General features: G+C 37.1%; 1 protein-coding gene across 3 annotated transcripts in view; it reads left to right on the plus strand.

The window, feature by feature from the left end:
• MINDY3 (MINDY lysine 48 deubiquitinase 3) overlaps positions 1 to 18,003 on the plus strand; it is a 55,057-nt gene that overhangs the window by 15,003 nt on the left and 22,051 nt on the right. For all 3 annotated transcript variants that reach the window (XM_065050917.1, XM_065050919.1, XM_065050918.1), the window contains 5 exons: positions 1,061 to 1,175; positions 1,584 to 1,657; positions 2,111 to 2,190; positions 8,257 to 8,327; positions 9,475 to 9,555. In XM_065050917.1, the coding sequence (XP_064906989.1) occupies positions 1,061 to 1,175; positions 1,584 to 1,657; positions 2,111 to 2,190; positions 8,257 to 8,327; positions 9,475 to 9,555 (421 nt within the window). The remainder of the gene's footprint in view (positions 1 to 1,060; positions 1,176 to 1,583; positions 1,658 to 2,110; positions 2,191 to 8,256; positions 8,328 to 9,474; positions 9,556 to 18,003) is intronic.

The raw sequence follows: 18,003 nt of genomic DNA on the forward strand, positions 1-18,003 counted from the left end.
CTTCAGTTATTTTTCGGTCTTTTCTCAATGAGAATGAACGCTCTGGCATACACCTTCAGAGCAAGCTGAGTGATGGGGTTCAGAACTGACTTTGCCTCCTATGCCTTGTATACCCCACTGATAATGTAGTTTAAAAATCTCAAGTGTTGGTGAGAGTAAACCCATCAATGGATATATTTTTGCAGATGTTTGTTTCTTTTTTTAAACAAGACTTACTGAAAGTGTCCAAGGAATCAAAAAGTAAATAATATACCTGAATTTGTGTAAGATAAGCAGAGAGTGTGATCTAGTTTGTATTACTCAATAAGAACTAATGTTTGTGTTCTGAAAAGCAGTATTTAGCTCTAAATATCCCAAGAATTAGAAAGTGGAATCACTGGAATCGTGATGAATCTCTTCCTTTCCTCTGTTTTTATTTTACTTTTTTCTTTCCGATGTATGATCACCTGGTCTTACTATATCATCCAGGCAGCAACCCTATTGTACAACCAGTTAGTTTCCCAAATGTTAATGTACCGCTCATGGTTTTAAACATTTTGTGTTTTGCTGGAGTCTAACAAAAGCAAAGCAAATATTCATGGGAAAAGTAGTAATTACTCTGAAGGCCTGAAAGATAGTCTTACCTGCTTAAGTGGAAGTTTTTCTCCACTGTTTATGGACTGAATGTCTTTTAGAACATACAGTACATAATGCAAACATATTGGTGGCATACACTCTATTCGCCATTTCAGTAACTGTTCTGTAGAATTACTGGTTCAAGCCACTTGACTCTTTCACAACTGTATGTAACTTCGTAGTTAGTGTTTGCATATAGAAACTATGTTCATTTTTGTACCCACAATTATTTATCTTCTGATGAGTAAATACTAATGACTCTGTGGCAGTTACAGTAACTCCAGAAGAGCTGCTGTGTCATTCTATATGTAACACTTGTTTTACTCTGCTTTTTACTTGGACATTTTCATGTCACGTGTTAATAATTCTTGGTTTTGCTTTGTGACACTATCCGAATGTTTTATCTAAATACACTTTCCTGTTCTGTTGGGTTTTTTGTCTTTAGCAAACGAGCATTCAAAAGCTTCCCTGAGCTAAAGGCTGCAGTTTGGGATCAATATTCAGTGTGGACAAACAGATTTGGAGTATTGCTCTTTCTATATTCTGTAATACTGACAAAGGTTTGTGGATTGTTTGATATTTTATGTATGTGTGTTTGGTTTGTTACTTTGTTAAGAGAAAGTTTGATCCTGTAACCTTTTTTTCTGTAAAAGGTGAACACTGAACTCAACCAATAAAATAAGTCAAATCTAGATAAGTGAATGGATTGGTATCTTCTTTCATGTTGCAGTACATTTCCAGCGTAAAAACTTGAAATGCTCAGTCTTTTTTTGTTATCTGGGTGGTTGTCAGGTTTTGGAAACATCCTCCCTTCTATATTCCTACCACCTCTTATCAAGAGAAACAATTGTGTTTAGGTATCAGTTCACATAAGAACATCAGCCTCCTATGTTTTGCTGTTGCATTCTGTTGTAAGTGTTGCAATTCATTCCTTAAAAGAGCAAAAGTATTTGTAATTTTTTCTGCAGGGTATTGAAAACATAAAAAACGAAATTGAAGATGCGACTGAGCCATTGATAGATCCTGTTTATGGTCATGGAAGGTAAGCTGCAAAATATGGTTGCTACCGCTTAGATGAGTGGGCTACTCTTTAATGTTTCTGTAAATGATCATTCTTTTAGGAAATTATTGACATTACGACAAAGATTCAATTGTAACTTTATAAAAGCTAAAACCTACACTTAATATAGCATGCCTTTTTCACTGCTTACTCCATTTAATGCATCAGTTATGAGGAAATGCTTCTGTTATTGCTGAATTTTTAGAGGAATAGTTCTCAAATTCAGGACTACATATATCAAGTTGTTGATGGAAAAAATGGAGATCGTATTAGCATTGCTGAATTACAAATACACACTAATTAAAGGAATATAGTTAGGGAATGTCTGCATAGCTGTCTAGGTAATACAATACTTCTTAATTTGGTTGAGATAACCACTTTTTCAGAAATAAATTGTATATCCCTTTTAATAGGCTCTTTCTTTCTGTTATATAGCCAAAGTTTGATTAACCTCCTGTTGACGGGGCATGCTGTTTCTAATGTGTGGGATGGAGACAGAGAATGTTCAGGAATGAGTAAGTTGATTCTAGTTTATGCTTGTTCTTAATTTTTACATTCTGTGAGATGCTGACCTACAGTTTGGAGTATGCTCTGTTTCTGTTTTCAAAGTCTCCTTGTTTACTGTCCTTTGATTTAAGCAGACTTCAAATGGAAATAAAACATACTTGCACTGAATCTTTGATCAGTGAATGCAGGATTGTCAGCTACAAGTTGAAATGATAAGGTACCTGATGGCCTGGATGATGGAAGGGACGGCAGCCTCTGCAAGTTAGGAAACTTGGTCAATACACTGGAGACAGGGCACAATTCAGAACAGCCACGTTGTGTTAGAGAAACGGACTGAAGGGAACCCAACTAAATTGAGCATCCTGCATCTGGGATGGAAGACGCCTGTGCAACAGCACAGGGCAGCTGTGGCTGGCTGGGAAGCAGCTTTGTAGAAAAGGACCCGAGGTTGCTGTGGGCAGTGGGTTGCACATGAGTTATCAGTGTGCCCGTCTGGCAAAGAAGGCCAGCTGTGTCATGGGCTATGTTGGGAGGAGGGCAGCCAGCAGGTGGCTGGAAGTGGTGGTTCTTTCCCTCTATCTGGCTCTTGTGAAACCACATCTCTAGTGCTGTGTTCAGTTTTGGGCTGAAAATACACAAAAAATACATTGACATAGTGGAGCAGGTCCAGTGGAAGGCCACTGAGGTGATTAGGGGCCTTTTGTGTTTATTGCATTTCATCTTACAGAGAAGATGATCTAAAAGCAGGAACGCTTTGAATTCTGAAAGTGTTCATATCCTCTCTCCCACTGCTATGAAGTCCATGTCAGGTTCATCAGCGTGCTTTTTACAAGGATTTTCCATCATCTAAGTCATCACTGAAAATACTGACTTGAACTGAGGTTCAAGACAAATCCATGCAGTACCTGAATTGAAATGCTCTGGTTTGATAATGAACAAATGGTACAGTCTCCTTTGAGACTTTCTAGACTTCCACCCGATTATGACTCCATACAGGCTGTACTTTAGCATCAGACTTCTCGGAATGTCTTTTAGATATTATATGTAACTCTTCTCATCCCTATTTGATAGACTTCTTATACAAGGTTTTTAGATTGGATTATTGCAGTGTAGTATTGATGAGCCTGTACTGCCTGCCTTTTTTTTCTTTTTGGTCCTCCCTAGTGCATGCAAATTGATTACTAATTCATTTCAAGACCCTTTGGAGGTTAAAATCATCCTTTCTCCTGGGTTTTTTTCCACTAGGCTTTTTTGTTGTTTCTTGTAGGGTAAGTTCCCTGTTTCATCTTTTCTAGTCTTCTGATACCTCCTTTATCTTTGATATGTAATGTAATCATCAATGGTTCAGACTTATTTCGTCTAGTTATTTAAGTGTTATATAGTGAATTTCATTAGAATTGTAGAATAGTTTGGGTTGGAAGGGACCTTCAAAGCTCATCTAGTCCAACCCCCTGCAATGAGCAGGGACATCTTCAACCAGATCAGGTTGCTCAGAGCCCCATCCAGCCCAGCCTGGGCATCTACCACCTCTCTGGGCAACCTGGGCCAGTGTTTTACAACTCTCATTGTAAAAAATTTCTTCCTCATGTCTGGCCTGAATCTCCTCTCTTTTAGTTTAAAACCGTTACCCCTTGTCCTGTTGCAACAGGCCCTGCTAAATAGTCTGTCCCCATCCTTCTTATAGGCCCCTTTTAAGTACTGAAAGGCTGCATAGGATCTGCAAGCTTAAACATGTCTGTCTTATTTACAGTTATTTTAGCCAATTTTGTTCTTTTTTCACAGCTGGCACCACTGTCTCATTATTAGTCTTCTTGAGTATACAACATCATTTACCTTTCTGTGAATTAAAGCAAAGATGGCTTTCAATACTTGCATTTTCTTTGTATCATTTTCTTTTATGTTGTCAGTCAATTCCTGCCCTGATTCATGCTGCATGTATAGAACATCGTTGTCATTTATCCCCCCATCTAACTGAAATTTATTGGGTTTTGTTGGATTTATCTGTATGTTCTCTTGAGCATTTTTAATTTTCTCTTGAAAATTTAATTATGATTTATCAATCTGAATTGTTAGATTGTGATCAGTCTGAATTGTTCTTGCCACTTTCCTTTACATTGGGATAATTTGATGTTCTGCAGTTTAATGTATCTTTTTTTTGAAATCTCACAGTTCATTCCCATTCCCATTCAGGTTATCTTTCTGGTAGACCTTATTCATTAGTTATTGAAGTTGGATCTTTTTCTTGTTTCTGGGAATACCGAACTCTCTTTTCACACAGTAATATTCCACATTTTGGTTCTCAGTCAATCTGCCCTAAAAGTCGTTAACCAGGACTCCCATAGAAACATCTGTCTGTCTTTGGGGGGAGAAGAGGAGCACAAAATAATCTTTAGTATATCTTAAGAATCTGGTATTATGTGTCCTGTTAGTTTTTTACCAGTTGAGTAATTGGACTTACCTGCTGTTGGGAGCCCTCCATTTTCTTCAATTTTATTTCTCCTTCAATCATTTCTCCCATATCTGGCTCTCGTTTCCTCTAATCTTCAGCTTCCTTTCTGCCAGTGCTATGAGTTTCTTATGCAGAAGGGTTGCAGCTGTCAAAATAGAAACAACTGAAGGTTTTTGCTGACTGTTTTCTGAAGTGGGCTTCATGTATGTTTTTTTGGAACAGGCTGCTCAGGGAAGTGGTGGAGTCACATTCCTGGAGGTGTTTAAAAGTCATTTAAATGAGGTTCTTAGGGACATGGTTTAGTGCCAGAGTTAGATTATGGCTGGACTCGGTGATCCTGAGGGTCTTTTCCAACCAAAATGATTCTAAGATTCTGTGATTCTGGTTTGATTACTGGTCACTTGTCTTAAATTCCTCTGTTCAAGCAACTACAAGTTGGTAGGTTTGACATCAGAGATGATTGTCAGTGCTGCTTGGTTTTTCCATGCGTAAACATAATGGAAAGAGATTTTGGGTACTTCTGTGATTAGGTGTAATCAGTAGGTGAACTTCTGAAAGGGAAGGGCAGGAGAGGTGTCCCTGGGCATGAGGGAAAGGTGGTGCTGAAGAACTGCAGAAAGCACTGGATGTGATGTGGATCATGGCGTATTTGCAGGGACAGCAATGAAGCAATAGCGAGAAGATTCAGTCTCAAGGCAGGAGCAGGAAAAATGCTAGATAGGTGATACTGTTATCATAAGGAAACACATTACTAAATTGAATTTTCAGAATGGCACTCACCTTTTTTTCAGAAGTTGTGTAAGGCCACTTTACCTCTTGCTCAACTGTTTAGCCGCACAATTTTAATTAATAAATAAATCTTTAAAATTATTTTATAGCCATTTCAATGTGAATGTCGGTAATTTTATCAGTGACAAGAACATACCGAATTACAAACTTGAGGAATTACCAGGTAATTTGCAGATTATACACAGAGCTCCGACTCTCATGGTATTGTGTATTTTCCAAATAGGGCAGGAGTTACTAACTGGAATTGCTCTTGGCCACCACTGATACAAATATGAATGAAATGATCCCTCTTCTTCGACTATCTACATATCCCCCTTTAAACCTTTCTTCTTACTCTAATCTCTTCTCTTGCCACAATTATTCATGGTAGGAAGATATGGGGAGGTAGATATTCTTTCTCCTTTTTAAAAGACTGTCATTCTTAGGTGAAGTGTAGCAATTTAGTATGAATACAAATAATGCTGTAGTTGCTTTTTCTGAGTGCCAAGGCTTTGTGATGTTTCATGTTGTCACTAGGTGGTGGTATTTGGATACAGCTGGTAACCATGTTATTACATTTTAAAACCATCATTAGTTTGGGCCTGACTGGTTTTTAAAGACTGGTTTTTAGACATTTGAGTACTTTGCAAAAATACTTTTTTTAAAAAAGAAAAAAGGAGAAACTTTCTGACAAGAGGCATACATATTCATTTTCTTAGATGATCTTTGGTGTTACTAGATCTCTTCCAGAGGTGTTTTTTCTTTCTGTGGGGTGAGGATGTTCACAGGGACAAACTGTGGTTTAGGGCAGCTAGTCTCCCTTTGTTTCCTTATAAGTCATCTGAGGGTGATTTTTGCTTTTGCGTCTGTCTTCTCTGTTGGCTAATTCTGAAGGAGACATGGGCAGACCAGTGACTACAGGCTGAAGTTGGTCTAATAGGTTTCAGATGTATGATCTCTGTAGCTTGACTACTGGCTTGTCAGGACATTCAGACTCTACATCTGCTGCTGTAGCCGAGATCCCATCTCTCTCTCTAGTTATCGGACAGAGTTCTCATCTAGTTGTCTGCCAGGGGAACAAAATACTTAAATAATCTGATTATTTTCTGAGTAGTAAATTTTATATGTGACTTTGCTGTTCTGTTCCAAGCATCAGGTCCTGAATATGAAGCCCTTGTTTAGCAGACTGAACTTTACACTGATTTTTGTTAATGGTTAAGAAATACCTGTGATGTGTTACAATTATTTCTTTAATGTACTATTGTTTATTTCTGCCATTCGTTTCCCTTCATTGCACATATAAATGAACAATATCTTTCTGAATGAATGAACAATATCTGTCTGAACAATAACTATTCCCTAGCTTGAAGGATCCTTCACTATTTTGTTAACTGGGCTAGCTCTCTTGCCCTTGGCTCAAAGAAAGGATGAACTGTCTCAGTGTACAGCAATTTACAGCAACACAGCTATAAGTCAGTGAGGTAACGGGGTTCTGCAAAGTATTATCTGTGCACCCCCAAATGTTTTAATTCCAAGCAAGTTTGAAGATAATCCTAATCCTTGAAAGCACAGCTTCAAGTCAAAGGAATATTCACTGCAAATAAAGCCTTTAAATAGGTATAGCTGACAACTCCAAGGAAAGAGTTGTACTTCTAGGCCACAAGGGCAGTGAACAAACTAGTGTTTGTAAGTTTTGGGGGTTTTGGTTTTTTGGAGTTGGGTAGTTTTTTGCTTAACAGTAGAGGATAAAGTTAATCTATTACTATAATAACTGTTCTACACTGTTGCAAAATTCAGTGAGGTGATCTTGAAGCTGGTGAAGGAAGCATGGCGTACCATGTCTGCTGCTGGGAGTTACAGTGAAATGCAGAGCTTAATGCAGTGAAATGCAGAGTTTAAATTTTGAACAGTTTCTTTTATTTGCTATGGTTCTGAGGTCCATGACTGATCAATATTAAAAAATATAGTTGAGAGTTAGTGTTTTAGAAGGGACTTTCAAATACAAAAGTGAAAGTTCTCTGAAAAAAGGACATAGAGATCTTGTTAAATTGACTGAGGTACATGTTCCCACGTGTATTTGCAGGATCAGGTATGTTCTGCTCTTTGTTGAGACAATGTTTAGGGATTCAGCAGAGCTGTTCCGAGTGGATAGTACTTGCGCTGTTCAGATGATGTATAAGCCCAGAGCTGCTTCGAATACTTATAACTAGTTTCTAAGCTTGAATTTTGAAGTACTTTCTCATTCTTAATTAGAGCGCCTCAAATAAGGCTCTGTAAGTGTTTTTCCAATCTGTTGTATGTAAGTATTTCAACTATTTTTGACAGCTGTGTGTTTGAGAGCTGCATGATACATTAAGTCAGTACAGAAAATCAAATTGAGTTAATACTTTCTTTCCTACCAACAAAAATGTTATTTGCAAAATGATGTTTTATTATTCAGAATGTGAAATGATTAAGATAAATATAGCAAGGGAAGTCTTAAAAATTAAAAAGGGAAGGAAAGAAAAGTACATGTATGCATATATACTTTTTTTTCCCCTTCAAGATAGCTGTTTTTCTTAAATTTTTCTGAGAATAATTTTAGTGTAAATTACAATTACTTCATGTACTAATAAACCCAGAAACTTTTGAAACCATGCCTTTGGGTCTTCTTATTTTATAGAGGAGGAAATTATTAAACCTTTGTAGTTTTCTGACTATAACTTGGTGATTTACCATTGTTGCTGAAACTGCATGACTTCTAAAATTGTTGTTACTTGACCAATTTTCAAATTAAGAAAAAATGACTTAAAAGAGGGTTTGCAGGTTGTTTTGGGTTTGTTTTGTTTTAATAATTTTTGTGGTTTGTTTTGCACAGAACTTCTTGGTATACATAAGCAGGCAACAGTAGGCTTTTTGACATTGATGGAATCCCTGAGATATTGTAAGGTAAGCTGATTTCTGCATCATTTAAAATGCTTCTTTCATTAAGATGTTGTGGGCGTCTTTAACAGTGTTACTAAAAGCTACACTGTGTATAGTTGGAGATGTTAAAGAACTTCCGAAGTTTGTTCAACTTCAAATTAAAACTGTGAATAATAATATTTTAGAACAGGTATATGACAAGATTTTTAAATGCATCTTATTGAGTAAATGTGGTTTGATGATATTTGAATAAGAACTTTGTTGCACCAACGTAATATAGCTAGTTAGAAGACTATGTTTTTACTAAAATAAAGCATATTGCAAGTTACGTGGATAGTTATGCAACTGTGAAGTCCCAAAGTGGCTTCTGAACACTGCGTGGGGGTTTTTTTATGCTATCACTGCTTTCCATTTAAAATAAATCGCCATAAGTAAAAATGGTAAAACTACTATTAAGTAAATGTGTTCTGAATATAGTATATTCAAGATTTAAAAGTTCCTCCATGTATTCGTCTGTGAAATCTGTGACTGAAGTGCAACCTAGTCCATATAGTTTCTTCCTGTTGTGACACAGAATTTCTTGATTTAAGGTTTTTATTTGAGAAATTTTGTACTTTACAAACACTACTTTTGAAACAGCATTCATACTCTTAATTTCAAAAGGCTTTTGGGTGTTCTTTGCTTCCTTTTCAATCAAGAGGATAATGCAGTTTGCAAAGCGCTGGTGTATTGACTGTAACTAACTGAGCCTTCATTTATTAAATAAATGTCGATTCTGAATGGATTAATCCAAAATCAGCTGATAAATCCGGTGGACTTCTACCTCATTTAGCATCTGATTATAGTATTGTTAAGGACAGGAGTACTTACTTGTGCAGAGTTTGAAGCATGTCTTCAAGGTTGGGATAAGGCATGCTGTTGTTACAACTTTCTCACTGATGTCTCATTTCAGTTAATTATCGTAAGCTATGTTGTTTTCCAAGTGAAACAGGAATCAGTGATCAAAATCAGAATCTCAGTATTTCACACTATTTTGTCATTTTATTGGACATTTTATATCAGTTTTCAGAGCAGCTGGGACTTCGCTAACTGAATTGTCATTAACTTGATCAGTAGCTAGATGAGTTTCCTGGATTTGCTTTGTGTTTCTGATTTTGTTGCAACTTTTTAGGTTGGCTCATATTTGAAGTCTCCAAAATTTCCCATTTGGATACTTGGCAGTGAAACACACCTCACAGTCTTTTTTGCCAAGGTATGTTATATGTGATTTTTGATATCCTCAGGCAGATAAACACCACATAAATTCAAAGTTCAGATCTTGCTACAATGTGAGTTTCACGTGGCATTAATGTAAAAATGTAGTCACCAAACCTTTTAATTAAGCCTTCCCTTGAGGACAGAGTTGTTCAAATGGTTTAATGATATCTCATAAATTTTAGTGAAGTCTTTTGTTCTATCTTAATTTATTGGGCTGGGGGAAGGGTATGCTTTAGAATACCATACCTGGGATAAATACTGTCTTCAATTTCTATAGTGCAAGAGAGATATTAAAAGAAAATAGTTGTGTGGATGCCTTTTAGTGACAGTAATTTCACAAATTTTAATCTAGATCAAAAATAGCTACCAGGAGTGTTATGATAATTTCTTATATTTATTCTGTCAGTTAGGTACTGTAATCTGTGGAGCATACTAAATGCTCTTGAGATGAGTTTTCTGAGGAAACAATTTCTATTTTAGTTGAAGATTGTAAATTGTATTCCTTACTTTTTAAATTTGTATAGAACATGTGTTTCTGATTAAAAGTATTAATTGAAACTTTAAATGGTACTTACTAGTATATTTGTTAGTATTTATTAGGAATGGACTTTCCTGTACTTAATATCTCAAAAATGAATGAGTATTGTGGGTACAAATATTGATAGTAAGTACGAGAATATATGACAAAGTTAAAGGCATAATTTCTTGAGTTGTTGGATTTCCTCAAAGAAAACTTTGCCCTAAGCTTTAAAAAGAGGACACAAAACCCATGAGATTTTTCTTGTAGAAAAAACAACAACAACAAAAACCACACAATACATTGGAAGTTTACGTGTAGCAGATTGTTTACCTTTAAACTTAAATTTTAAATCTTTTAAATTAATTAGTCTGTGTTACACATTTTCTATTTTATTGCAGTTTCTGATGCAAATGCTATGCTAGAGCTTCCCTGAATTCCTTGTGTCTGATAAATGCTCTTTCTTCCCTACTCCATGGTAGCAGAAGAATCCTTATCATCCTTTGAGGTTTATTTTCTGCCTTCCTCTCTCCCCAAACAGTCTTTCCTAGTAAAGCTATTTTTTTATTTCAGTTTTGAAATTCTATCCACAATTTTTATACCGTTGAAGTCAGTGCTGTGTTGTACAGGTAGCAGTCTGATGCAAATAGGTATAATTACTCCATTGTACAAGTCAAGTGTACCTGTCCAGAATGTTGTTATACCTTGTGATGTTTTGTGTCTGTGGTGACCATTTCAAGGTAGAAATCCCTTTGTAATGCTCTTTCTTTTGAGAGGCTGAGGGCTGTTTGCTGGGTTTAAAGTAATTTGGCGTCAACATCTGGTGCCTCCAATGCAGCTTGGTTCCTCTTTCTTCACTGACCTCTGCTTCAGTTGGGGAAGGCTTCAGCTTCTGATTAATATCTTAGGTACTAAAAAGCAGGAAAAGGAAGCAACGGGCTTTTGGCAAAGAATTTCCCAGAATTTTTCTTATTAAAGAAGTGGGAGCTGAAGGTGTGTAAAACTTCCAAGAGTCCTTGAATATATAGTTTGCACATCTGACCTCGCCCTTTCTAAAGTGAGGGCTGGTGAGCATTGCAGGTAGAGCAGAGATGTCAGGTTCACTGGAAATAAGAACTTTGTCGGCAATCCATTATTTTATCTGTTGAAGCTACTTGCCAAAAACTACAGAAAGAAACTTGAATTCATTGCCAATGGTCAGTCAGCAAGTTGTTTAAGTGGTGTGTGTAGTTGTCTAGATGGGGCTTGATATTGAGAACATAACTTCAGCTTGATGGCAAGTTTGATTGCATGAGAAAGAAATCTTCAGATAGAAATGAGGAAAATGGAGTCTGGAGCCAAAAGCAGCGCAGATTAAGTTTGAAGAAAAATACAGTTCTTTCAAGCCACACATGATTTACGGGAGCCTACACCCTTATGTTTGAAAAGAAGAATATTAGGCAATTATTAGGCAATTAAGCAGAATAGCAGTCACTTTTGTCCTTAGATGAGTAATTTGGCCTAGAAACAAGCAGTTGTCTTAGGATACTGTCACTATGGACGAGCAGTGTGGGGAAATTAGGGAATGAGACATATCTGTCTTGTGGACTTTTCTCGAGCATGGAGATTCAACAAGCAGAAGAGTTAACTTAAATTCTGCATCCCACCCCACTCAAAGAAAGTTGGCTGCTGTTCTCTAGTGCTCCGGTACTTCCCTCAGATTTCTGCATTTGAGGTGGAGCACAGCAATAAACATTGTCCTCCCACCATCCACTTTGATTTTCTGTCTCAAAACATTTTGAATTAAATACTATAGACATCTATTGCTGTGTGCCAGAATATATTTACATTAAATGTGGACCATTCTGCTGGACTTGTGACTTTCAAAGAAATGTTTTTCAGTCATACATTCTAATATGCATAGATCTGACCTTAGCTGCCATTCTAAAACTCTCTGCATTTTCAGTGGATTTTAATGAAGGAGCAAAATGCAGCACAGCATCTTTGGGCTGAAGATCACACTTATAGCTTAAAGTGAAAATAAAAATAAATTAACTAAAGCATGTAATTGGGCTTAAGTTCTCTTGTAACTGAAATAGCCCTAAATGGTGACAGCTGAGTCAATTCCTAGTTTTAACAAAAGTCTATGAGTGGGTCAGCAGTTTCCCCTGTTACTAAAATAATAGAAATTTCATTCTATTTGCATGGTCTTCATCTCCACATCAGGATGGTCAAAACTCATTTGATACGTACAGAGATGTCGTTAGCCTCATTTTACTACAAGAAATTGGAGGTAGAAAGAAACAACTTTAGAAATCTTTTTTTCCTTAAAAGAGCAATTTTGATTGAAGAGATTATAAGTGGTTTTTCTTCCTGGGACTTAGCTGACCTGTCAGCAGGCAGACAATTAATTAGATATTTTGGAGGCAACCATGCAGACACAACAAGTTGAAATGCAGTGTACAGTCTCCTATGCACACGAATACTCATCACGATGTTTTGATCCACTATCGCCCACTTCAGTGGAAGTGTTCTTTCTAGACAAAGAAATAGAATCTGGAAACATCTGAAATGAAGCTTCACCTCCGATCTTCTGTGTTTTCATTTCTAAGATAGACTGTGTTGAGCAAAAATACTACAGTTTGTATGCAGATGAGTATGTAACGAGTTGGAAACGACATGCAAACATTTGTATTGCCTAAATAGTTCTTCAGAATTCAGATACGTATGCATATAATAATAGAGCTGAAAAAACTTGTGTGGGTAGTTGGGAGGGGAGACAAGTGTTAGCAGGGAACTTAATTAGTACCAGCATATTTTCTTTGTTTCAATTACAACTGTGTGTATGTAAGGCCAGAAAGTTTCTTGATGATCAGCAGTCCAAATTTAACAGTTACTGAAAAAATAAGGATGGCTATTACTTCTAGTGGTCATGGACTCTGCATTTGCAACAAGGTCTATTTTCCCTGAAAAAGTGGCACTGAAATGCAAGCAGCCGTCACTTCTGCCTCTCCCTGCTCTCCCTTTCAGTGAATAAGAAAACTTTCAAATGGCCTCAGGCCAACAAAAATAAACAAGGAAGTTTTCATCTGACACACTAAGTATCCCTGCATGCTCTGTCAGATGGTGCTAAGGCAAATAGGCAGTATTGTAAATGTCCTCTAAAAATCAACTTTAAAGTTACAGTCTTTATTTTATTGTAGGGAAAAAAGAGAGTGAGAAGGGGGGTGGCTCTAAATTATTTCATACAGGGGTAAGGCTGTGGTGGTCCGGATCAAATGCTGTATGGTCAGCTCTTGTTTATTTTAGGATACTCGTAACGTAGGAAGTTATGACAACCTGAGACTATTCAGAACTTTTAGGAATGTCAGAGTGTGGTCAGACACTGTATAAAAGAATACCAACAGGTTGAAATGTTACGTGGAATATTACAAGAAAATGTTTCAGTGCAAACAATAAGATCAACAACAGCAGGTTAATAGCTGCTTTCTCAGTACTATCTGCTGACATGCAAACTCATATGGTATGGAAGTTTGAATTCAGATTCTTGGAAAGTGAAATGACAGCATAGAATGAGTGTATATCTGGTGACTTCAGGTGACTGAAGCTGCCCCTGGGGACACTTCAGTAGACTTTTCAGCTATTCCTTAGTCTGTTCCCAGGTCTTGGAGCACACAGGCCACAGCAGAATGGGCTATCCGTTTTCAGTTGCAGCATTGTAGCATTACTAGACTTGAAAAATCAGATAAGCAGAGGAAACTCCTTGCTGAGACATCTGAATAAGTAACAAATTACTGCTTTTCAAGGAAAGTGTGCCTGTTTTGCTGTGTTGGGACTGTACTTATGGGTTTGGGTTACGGTTTTTTGTTTTTCTAACTTTGATCACTGTAATGTGTTCTTCGTGTTCTCAGGGCCTTTCTTCAGCATCCTTGATAGTATTGTCTCTCAGAAGAAAGAACATTGATTTCTCTCCCTAAACAATCTTTTTCATCAAAGTTCAACAGAGGGACACCTGAGCAACACTGACACTGCTATACGAGAGCCTGAATTTGGGTCAGTGGTGTTTACCAGAACAGGCCTAGGGGGAGTGTTACTGGGCATAGCATTTAGTCTCAGAACATCAAGAGAAAATGTCAATGACCATCAAAGAAAATAAGATTTATATGCAAAAACTCAGCCAATACTAGTATGTGTTAACAGCTCTGGTCTCTGCAAAAGTAACCTGTGGATATCCAAATAAATTGTATCTACCCTTTAACTCAGGAACTCTTCTACTTTGGGAAGGTAGCAAAAAATATCTACACCACCCTTCCTTTTATTTTTTTGCTCCCATGGCCGGTGAATGTAGGTAATCAAATTTTGAAAAAGTCTTCATCAGAGAAGGAATCAAAACCAGATTTTGAAGAATTCTACTTCAGGAAATAGTTACAGAATGTGTGGTTTCAGAGTTTTATTTTCCATGAATAAATGCAGTTGGCTGTGGTTGGGACAGTCTGGATATTTGGTAGAAAGAGTAGAGATTTGTGAGGCAACTGCAGCAGTAACTTCTGGGCTAAAGTAGGATTTAAGTTTTCTGTGTGCTGATTAAGAGCAGGGAGATGAATGCTGCTCTGTCCTTGACGATAGCTCTGATTTGGCTAAATTAGCAGATAATATCCAAATATTTATATTAGCTGTTAATTTAAGAGTTCCTTTCTGCAGGCATAGACCCCTTTTAAACGCTTATGTTAGAGCAGGGTGTTTCCTGTGGGAATTATGGACCCTCAAAGACAACTGAAGTTACTCTGCTGGTTGGTTTAAGCATCATAGTGTAAATGCTATTGCTAAAGGAATTTAAATTGTTCTGAATAATGCACCAGTTTATAAGGGTTACTTTGTCCATATAAGTTTCCTAGCAGAAAGGACAGCTTTGAGGTCTCAGAATTGGCGGGGGGCACCTCAAAATAAAATACTTCCGTAAGGTATCCACCCTATTGTAGTTTTGCAAGATCACAGAGCATAACTGTGAAACGTTATTCTGCTCTTTGTGGGTCTACTCAAATTTTACTTCAAGATGAATTTGTTCCTTCTACAGGTATGTGTTTCTACGAATCGGCAATTCTGGGTGGTTTTTTTGTTTATCGTTTGGGAAGTTTTTGGGGGGAATCTTGTGTTTTTTTTTCATTCATGTTAAGTGACTTTCACACCAGTATTTATCCAAGTACCTTCTAGATTTTGTCTAAACTTTTCATTGTAATAACATTGGAATGAGCAAGGAACAGTGATAGCTGCAAGGAAAAATTCCATCTCTCTGTCTCCTCTTAGTTTTTAATGGTCTGTACTTCAACTGTTCTAAAAGAATTTTTGAATAGTGGAGAAACTGAAGGTCCTTGGAGTGGCTATAGCAACTTTCTGCAGGACATGTTCCTTTCCATGTTTTGCACAAGGTCTGGGAAAGAAGAAAAGGTTGTGAAGAAGCCAAATATGCCCTCTCCAGTCCAAGACATGAGGAACTAATTCTGATTTTGCCACCTCCCTGACATACTTTCAGGCCTACAAAGTGTCTTGGAGAACTCTGGACTTCCAAGAAGAGCAGAGATATGCAGAGGACCACAGAAGGGTTGAGTAGGAAGATGGAGGTGGACATGTCTGTGGTGCACAGGTGTGGCTGGTCTGCAGAGCTAGAAGGTTAGGACCCATAGGTCATTGTGCCAGAAGAAATCCAGTAATAGATGTTACAGATGCCAAATTTTATTCAAATGCAGTAGACTGGAAACACTATGATTATAGCATACATTATTTTATCCTAAATCAAAGAAAATCAAGAGGCTGTACTGAAGTTTTCAGGATTTCAGTGGATCCTGACTTGGTTTTTCTGATTTTAGGGTTGGTGGTATGGGATCATCGCTCCATCTTCCATGGGTCAGGAAGGACTCGTTACTCAGGATTTTGGGGTCTTTGAGGTGTTTCTGGGAGGATGGAGTGTTATGAGTCCCTGCCACACAGTTTTAAAGAGGCCTTGGAGACCGAGCTATAGAGAATTCATTTTTTCTAGGCAAGTACTGTAACTAAAAACGTGGAGCTAGGAAGATAAAGTCATAACCATGGAATCTAAGGCCACATGATTATTTTTCATCAAGAACAGAGTACAATAATATACCCATGTATGTTGTGAAAATTGCATGTGGAAAGTATTAAAGAGCATTCTGGTGTTCTTCCAGTTCCTGAAGTTGGGTAATAAAGTTGACGTCTTTGAATACTGGATAAGTGAATCTTTGGGCAGTGGTCAGCATTTTGGTAACTTGTGGCAAAAACTCCAAAGTGAGAACATGTAGGAATTAGGTCAAGGTCCTGTAGTGCTTGTATTACTCGTCAGAATTGCTGTGGATCCCGTACTAATGAGCAGCAATTGTGAGGACTTACCACTTAGATCACAAAGAGATAACTCAGTCATGAGGTTTTGCATTATTTGTTCTAAGAGCTGGGACACAGAAATTGTAATGTGCAGGTCACTAAACTGAGAGATGTAAGAGTGTGAATTTTAATTTAATCAATTATTTGGGATTTCTTGTATTAGAAGAATTGCATTCACTGTGTTTACCATAATTCTCTGATTAATTTCAGCCATTTAATCATATATGTATGTTCTCCAAAGTTTTAGAGAAATTCTACCATTTATCCTATTATATACAGCTTTCACAGTGATCATTTAAGGACATTGTTCATGGTTGCCTGATACAGACCATGAAATGTAATTGTATATACCCCTAAGCAAATAAGCAAATTACTTCCTTTTGGGAAGAAACTTCTCATCCATCTGTTTTCTTTCAGAGGGGGAGGTTCAGTTTTTATGTATGAAGTAGTTGAGAGTAGGGCTGCTTAGGTGATACCACTTTTCATGTGTTTATGTTTGAGTTGTTCCAATTTTTGTGTCACTGAATTCTTTCTCCTGACATGTTACACATTTTGATGCTGGTTTGTGCTGAGGCAGATGAAAGAATGACTTTGTACTGACTTCTCGCATGCTGTTTCCAAACCTATTAATAGATGAAAACTTGTAAAATGGGGTGTGGGGCAGTTTCAGTAGGAACTTCTGATCCAGCAAAATTTAGATCTAAAGATTCAAAATAAAACACTCCCACTGCTAAGCTCCCAATGTGATATATTGTAGGAGCACTTCAGAATTGGAAAACTTACAAAGAAAATATGCTTAAGTAATGACCATGAATATCACACTAACAATTTTTAGAAACATTGTATTGTTAATCGTTGCATGTCTGTTTTAGATACAATTAGGAAAAGTGATTCTAGTAGTTATCTGTTCATTCAAGTTTTCCAACTTCCTAGTTCCCTTGTAATCAAACGCTCTGTTTACTTTCAGTTTGCTGAGTTTGCATTTCAAGTTGGTTAAGAAACAAACTTTTGTCTGATTTGTGAATGTTATCAGTAGGCCCTGGGAACATACTTGAGACTAATCTGCAGTCATCTCCATGAAATTATATTTTTACTATAGCTTAAATGATACATTTTTTCTGAAAGTTAGTTAGATATATTTTTAGTGGAATAGATGGTAGTGGTGAATGTGTAAAGCGCCTGTTGTGAAAACTGCACAAAGCAGCGTAAAAATGGTGGTTCGTTTACTGTCCATTTGTAGGCACAGCAGTCCTGAGCAGTATTTTTTCCTTTTCCTCATATTAGAATAAATGACTTTCATATGTAAACTGAAAGCAGGGACTGGAAGGTAATGGATTGGGTCCTGCCCCATAAGAGTACTTAGTAGCATCTAGAAGGATTTATAGCCTCCTGTTTCAGAAGGGAAGGTATGAGCAACTTATAGTTTGTATGTATATTAGCCTATCATATGGAAGGCTGATTTTTAAAGAAACACGTTTTGTTTTTTTTTCTTTCTTTTTGGTACTATATGCAGAGCAGTTTGCAAATAGTAGTTGTGTCAAAGACACTGCTAAA

This window comes from Columba livia, chromosome 2 (assembly GCF_036013475.1).
Source record: "Columba livia isolate bColLiv1 breed racing homer chromosome 2, bColLiv1.pat.W.v2, whole genome shotgun sequence".
In the NCBI taxonomy this organism is placed as follows: domain Eukaryota; kingdom Metazoa; phylum Chordata; class Aves; order Columbiformes; family Columbidae; genus Columba; species Columba livia.